The 7,504-nt window shown below is 29.5% G+C and overlaps 1 protein-coding gene across 9 annotated transcripts in view; it reads right to left on the bottom strand.

Annotated features, from left to right (window-relative positions):
• Nucleotides 1-7,504, bottom strand: part of LOC106791073 (serine/threonine-protein phosphatase 2B catalytic subunit 2-like) — a 141,345-nt gene that overhangs the window by 35,806 nt on the left and 98,035 nt on the right. For all 9 annotated transcript variants that reach the window (XM_014756436.1, XM_014756438.1, XM_014756441.1 and 6 more), the window contains exon 5: nucleotides 6,166-6,311. In XM_014756436.1, coding sequence (XP_014611922.1) covers nucleotides 6,166-6,311 — 146 coding nt within the window. The remainder of the gene's footprint in view (nucleotides 1-6,165; nucleotides 6,312-7,504) is intronic.

Raw genomic sequence — 7,504 nt, 5'->3', positions numbered from 1 at the left:
TTTTTTTTTTTTTTTTTCACTTATCAACGAATAAGAAAGTCCAGCCTTTTGGAAAAGTGACCGCAATGACGGAAATGGGTTAACCGTTCGCTCGTATAAGGCAAGAGCAATAGCTCGTTATCTGCTCGAATGGGCAAAAGTATCTTCGAGACGAGATATATCGTAGTCCAGACTCCATTATTAAAGTTCCATCAAAAGTTTAATCTCACGTGCGTCCATTATTCATTTTATATATATATATAAAATATAATATTTATAAATATAATATATATGTATATCAATTTTGGGTGTGTGTGTATGTATGATTTTCTTTACATTTAATATTTCAACGAAGCATTTGAAAATAAATTGATATTAACACCTCAACTACGAATGACAAAATTGACTACTGTTATCTACTACGTAACGTGCTAAGTAATCGTCATTACCTTTTTCCAGTTGCAGAATTTTATATATTTTTCAATACGAAATCAATTTTAATTTCTGCGATTATGTTGCAAAATATGTATATATTTCAATGGACAACTTACATTACTTTATATAATATTGTAATAATAAATAAAATTAACGATATAAAAGGTAAGATAATAATATTACGAAAAAAGTAATTAAAAATGATAAAATATAAATATTAAAAAAGTGTTATTAAGAAGAAAAAAAAACAAGATAAATGAACAATGTGCAGTTTAAAAAGAAAGTTAGTAAAATCTTGAAAAGAAACGATCGGGGTGAGCCCCCACACGGTAATCAACGTGTTAAGACTGTTATCTCGGTCTTTCGTGAGCTTTGATCACGTCACGCAGCACGTATGCACGTGTAGCCTTTTCGTGAAATAGAAAGAGTGAGAAAGAGAGAGAAAGTGTACAAGGCGATCAAGTTAATAGCTTTGCGATAGCACGAACTTCGGTCTATTTAAAGCACAGTTTCTGCATAGTATAAGCCTTCTTCTTCCATCGGTCGCATAAATCGCATCGTTTCTTCCGATAAAACGCACGCGTTCTGTAATAACGCGTTCGACATACCCTCGAATACATAGATATTCTACAAACACATCTACACAAGATCCCATATATGCATATGTTACACACATATACAATATATTGTGGAACAACCAATTAAAAGTGATGCTACATATTAAAATAATTCGAGATTAAAAGGAGTATTAATTTTATCTTTGTGAAACATAGTTTTTCTAAGAAAATCCTATTTTTGAAAATAATTAATTGAAATACCTTCTATATATTTCTAATAAATTAATATGATAATTACATATCTAAAGTATTATACTTAATGAATCTCTGTTATGTTTTCTTTTTATTACCTTCTCGTCTGAATCGAGATTATTTGTAAATCATTGTATATAATATCATCTCAGTAACTGCAGTTATGTTCTTGTCCACGATTCGACTGATAGAGACAAACTAAACGTAGGAGAGATAAATCACACGACTGAAGACCAAATGTGTATACATTACAGATGTATACGTAACCGTTATTGAAAGAAAATGTTCTCTCTATATGTGTGTGTGTATTTCATCGAATTTTGAACACATGATTTTCTCAAAAAAAAAAAAAAAAAATAAAAAAACGAGATCTCAAATGAACAAATGTTATACTCTTTTAATTCGATTTATTTTTACATTTAAAATCATCATCAGTTTGATTGCATGTATCCAGTTTTCAGACAATGCCCAATTTATGCATGTTACATACGTATAAAAATAATTAATCAACACGAACATTTCCGAACAATCCAATTATACGTTGGATGGATTGAAAAACTTGACAATGAAACAAGTATTTCGGTCTAATTCATTTTTGTTTAAATCATTTGTTTCCTTTTCAAAATGTAACAATTTTCAATGTATTATCGTGTACGAAATTATCGATAAGTCTCAAAACCTTTAATTACACTTTTAAATTTTACAAAATAATATCCACGAAATGTTTTGAATAATAAAACATTTGCTCTTTCGTTTCATAATAAAATTATGAGACTATCGGAACAAAGCTTTTTGGGGATATGATGCCATTACTACTACTCTACTATTACTACTATTACTATCGTAGAATTTGAATTTGCAATTCGTACGATACGCCTCAGGTTAAGTTTTTCAATTCTACGCGAATAACATCCGGCCCCGATATTCTGCCGATTCCGGAAATTATTTATCCGGTCGTCACGAAAGAGAAAGAGAAAAATAACGAAAAAGAGAGAGAGAGAGAGAGAGAGAGAGAGTGAGAGAGAGGGAAACCTCAGAGGGAAATTCTTGTATCTCAAAATATGATTTTTTTCTCTCTCTCATCGTTATTCCGCTCATTCGTTTTTCTCAATCAAAAATATAACATAAAATGTATCATTTGTTTCTTTTTTGTTTTTTATTTTTTTAATTATTAACATACATGCATACTATCATAAGAAAAATACCTATGACGTATATTTACTTCTTTTTTATTTATAAACTACGTATATACGAATGAGTCGTATGACTTATTATTAACGAATACCTTAGGAGAATAAGAAAATTCTGTTTCTATCGGAAAAATTGATTATTCGAACGATCGTAAACGTATGAGGAGGCAAGAAGAACGATAGAATATGGTTATGCTATTCGCGAATCGAAATATTCTAGTAAAGAAAGAGAGAAGAAAACAAAACCATAGACCGGATACGATGCATACAGATATATATATATATAGATGTATGTATGAATTTGTACACATGCATGTATCAGTTGCTGAAATGTTTTCCATCGTTCTCGTCTCGTTTCAATCTCATCTTTATTTCGACTATTTCTGAACGAATATTTATATATACAATGTGTCCCAAAGTCTACCAAACAAATTGCGAGAACATATTCTACTACAAATGAAACAAGACCAAAAAAAAAATGTTATTCGGTTAGAAACCGCTTTACAACGAAATTATAAACAAATGAAATTGAAATACGCATTGGCAGATTTATCTGTGTATAGAACAATACTATTAGATTTATAAATATATATTCATTTTTTCAATTACATAATTGAGATATATTTAGACTTTTATTTTCATTTTCTTATAACTTTGCAATAAAGCATTTTTATTTAAATATCAGGTAACACCTTTTTTCTTATTACCAATTGTAGAATATATTTTCGTAATTTGATCGGTAAACCTCGGGACACCCAGTATATATATATGTACATATGTATATGTATAAGAGCAACGCAAAATAAAAATGGTAGATATTTGTGCACTCGAACGAAGAGATGACATTTTCGTGTTATCACGAAACAGGATTTTCGATATACATAGATATATTTTACGTTGAAATTGGCCAAAGAATTCCAACTACGATTTTCTCTTTCTCTCTCTCTCTCTCTTTTTTTTCTCTCTCTCTCTCTCTCTCTCTCTCTCTCTCTTACTCTCTTCTTTTTTTCATTTCCCAAAATTACGCTACATTTTGACCGAAATCAAATCGAAAGAATGAGTTTTGGTAATGATAAATGAAAAGAGAATCGTTAGCGATTAATGCAAATTCGAGAATAATCTAATAATTTGTTCCCAAAAGAAATTTATGGAAAAAAACTAAGATAGAATAGAAAACGCAAAATTTGATGAGATGGAATTACAAAAGGATAAAAAAAAAATTAAACAAAAAATATGACATAAGATGATTTTCTACGAAATGAATTGGAAAATTTCATTCGTATCAGCTGTCACTTTTTCTTCTTCTTCCTCTGAATAAATGAATGAATGAATGAATGAACGAATGAAAATAAAGATTATTCGATTCTCCAGAGAGATCCCGATAATAAGATGAATAATTTTGAGAACAAAATGTAATTTTTAAATCGTTTCAACGTTGGAAAAAAAATATATTCTCATTAGATTTCTCAGATGTTATTCACATTTAAATTCTTTCTTAAAAAAAAAAAAAAAAAAAACTCTAGATTTAGAAATGTCGATAACATTTCGATCGTAGTGTACCAACGATGTTAACAGGTAAGTCAATTTATTTTTTAAGATAACGACAAAACTTGAACTTAAAAAAAAAAAACAAAATTACAATTGTCATAAACGATTATTTTCTATTCGTATCATTCTCTGATCTAGTTAGTTAAAATTGATCTCTGATAGGAACGTATTACTACAATACATACACATATTTATATAAGTTGAAAATCTTTCCTTGTCAAGAGGATACATTATAATCTATAGATTCATACATTCCAATAGAAAGTTATACTCTACTTCCATCGGTTCTTTGTATTATATCTTAGATCTCTTGAAAGGAAATAGAAGAATTTCTATAAAAGGTGTACCTTCTACCAACCAGAGATATCTCAAAAGAATAAACCGAGAGAACAAGACTAAGAAAGGAAAAGGGAGAAAGAGAGAGAGAGAGAGTGGAAGGGAAATAGAGAAGATTTAAAGGGTTACGTTTAGCAGGGAAAACGTGATAAGCTAAAACACGTGACCACAAGAGCAAGGGAAAATGGGTTAATGGTGGTCCTAAAATGATTCGCTGCGATGGTCAAATCTGGCAACCGCAACAAATGGAAACTCGTACTCATTTCGTCGCTAGTTCATACAAATTAAAGCTGAACACGAAAGAGAGAAGACGAGGGTGGGAAGGGGAAAGGGGGATGAGGTAGGGAATACCGGGTGTTCGCCAATGATGAGCAGCAACATTTCTATGCGCAATAATTTTTCTTCCTAATATTCGACACCCCTATTCATGGCATTTGGTTTTTTCTTTTTTTTTTTTTACTTCTAAATAAGTAATTACGTTAAAGTTAATATATTATATTTTCTATTTAAAGAGAAAAAATCAATCGAGGAAGGTTGCAATGAAAAATTTTCGTTTCGATTGGTTCGGGTAATTTTATTTGTAAAATGTTGTCCATCATTTATGAACACCCTGTAGATGTCCCCGATCGATAGAGCAGGTGGCAGCACGTCGTGTTACCTGGTTAGCTTCCGGTACTCTACCAACGATCAGAATCCAATGACACTCGGCTTTGATTGAACGTTCGAAGGCTAGATCGTTCTGAAAGCTTCCCTGTTATCGGACACGATGAAATATCGGACAGGAAGTTCAATTTCAAAGGATTTACAGACGCAGACACACTGATAGGATAAACACAACATCTCAAAATATAAATGACAAAACAAACGCACAAGAAAATCTGTTCCGTTTGATACGATAAGCTTTCTGATCGCGATTATCCCCTTCATGGATCAAGTTCAATCATTTCTAATTAACAAACATTTTGTGTTTCTGAGAATTTAAATAAATCTACATTAAAACTTATTTAGAAATGTGTTTTGTACTTCAACGAGTATGTCGTCGGTCGAGAATCGAGAGAAAAATGTATTTTTTGAGAATTATCGAGATAATTCGTTGAATTATTAAACGACCATTGTTAAAATTAAAATAAAAAATAAAATATCTTCGAATATAAATTTAATTAGTTTCAGATATATATATACATATATATATACACACACACACACCGAGAATTGGTTATTTTCCAAACAACTTGATCCAGCTGTTTGTGTTGTTCGGTTTCAAAAAGATCATATTGTTTCACTTTAATCTCTCTTTTTAATTAGGATTAATAAAACTTTAGATAAACATCAGCGCCTCTGTTCTATGTAGAATGAGAGAGACAACAATAACGAAAATATGATTATACTTTTTTCTTTTTTTTTTTTCTTCTCGTTGAATTGTATTCTATTCCATTTTGTGTTATTCTTTATAACTTGTAATCTCTTATAGAACAATGTCGTTCAATAAAGCTGAAAAGACAATCTAAGTCCATTGTACGTAGAGAATTTCCAGATAACGTTTACGGACAATGCATGGACTCAGTTTAATCCGTTCCCAAGCGTGTTAACCTGTTTTCTACGGCCATTTCGGAGATGTCAGTTAGTGATTACCAGAGATTATTATGTGATCTTACCCTAAGTATGAAAGCTTTTTTTCATTTCGTAATGTTTTAAAGAGAGAGAGAGAGAGAGAGAAAGAGAGAAAGAGAGAAAGATGGAAGGAAAAGAAGATTTAAAAAATTTCGTTAGAAATAATTTTATCGTAATTTTAAATTTAAAATTTTTTTCTTGAGAAAAATATTTCAAATAATTACGAATGAAAAATAAGATTATAAGTAATAACTCACTTTACGTATGTCATCCAAATTGTGAATTTCCGGTGATAATCCGCCGTGTACACAGAGGAACTGCTGGTTCATAAGCGCTGCTAATGGTAAACAATCAAAAGCATCCATACACGCATCGTACACCCTTTCTGAATACTTTATTTTACCTGAAAAAATAAAAACAAAGTAACATAAATTATAATATGTATATCGTTTAATTTTTCTTTTTTATTTGTATACAATTGTACAATATTTTTGTTGATACAAAAATTATGATACAATTATTGATCATTTTAAGTCATATTAAATATTAATATATTGCAATCTCTTTTACAAATCATATATTAATAAATAAAAATGATAACTTTTTCATTTATAAAAATGTTTATAAAAAAAAAAAAACATATATTTGAATGAACAATAAGAAAACAATCGTTGGGAGAATTGTTTCTCACGACACATTGCGTTTTCTTATATTAAATATATATAAAAAAAAAGGAAAAAGAAACCATAATATATATATATATTATAAATTACGATTCTCGCTTAATCGTATGTATTTTTTAAAAAAGGGTTAACATATAAAGTATATTCACCGAGCACTTGGCTCACCCTTCTCGCGATAATGAAAAGAATGTAGGTCAATCGATAATCGATAGACGTAAATAAAGTCTTGTTTTTCGGTTAATTCGCCGTTTTGTTGCTTAATTGAGATATCAATTAAAGTTGGTAATGAGTATAACTGTGGTTATAAGGGATGTCGTAATTGAGCTACCATACTTGTGTTACCATCTAACCTTGTTGATCTAAAGATTGAATCTTCATGTATATATAAGTAGTAGATACATAAGTATATAGGTAAATGTATTAATCTATCTTACGTATTATGTATACCTATGTGTAAGTATATATTATATAGATATGTAGATATATATATATATATAGGAATTCCAGAATGTAGAAACGTATGGATTATTATTAGATTATTGGATCATACGTGAACACAACAACAATGTATCTACCAACAATTAAAACTAATTATTAAGAAAAGTAATTTCACTTGTGTTTTAAATTATAAACGAAATTCATTAATTATATTATTGCAATTACATTAAATGGATGTGTAGTAAACAGTTACAATACTAATCTAACTTATTATATTATAATATATAAATTAAAAGAAAGATTAATGTCAGTAGCAGAAACGCGTTTCCCTTTTTAACTATCAAACTTCTTAATGACTTTTATTAAATGAATATTTAAGAATCGTTTCGATTTTAAAGGGTGTCTGGTGTTTATACGAGGGTGAGAAAGAAAACTAAGGGAGATGAAAAACAAGACAAAAGAAAATTTATTTTCT

This window comes from Polistes canadensis, unplaced genomic scaffold (genome assembly GCF_001313835.1).
Source record: "Polistes canadensis isolate GaletaPanama2010 unplaced genomic scaffold, ASM131383v1 scaffold_284, whole genome shotgun sequence".
In the NCBI taxonomy this organism is placed as follows: Eukaryota; Metazoa; Arthropoda; class Insecta; order Hymenoptera; family Vespidae; genus Polistes; species Polistes canadensis.
The sequence above is the reverse complement of the archived record's forward strand: the minus strand, read 5'-3'. Positions and strand labels throughout refer to the sequence as shown.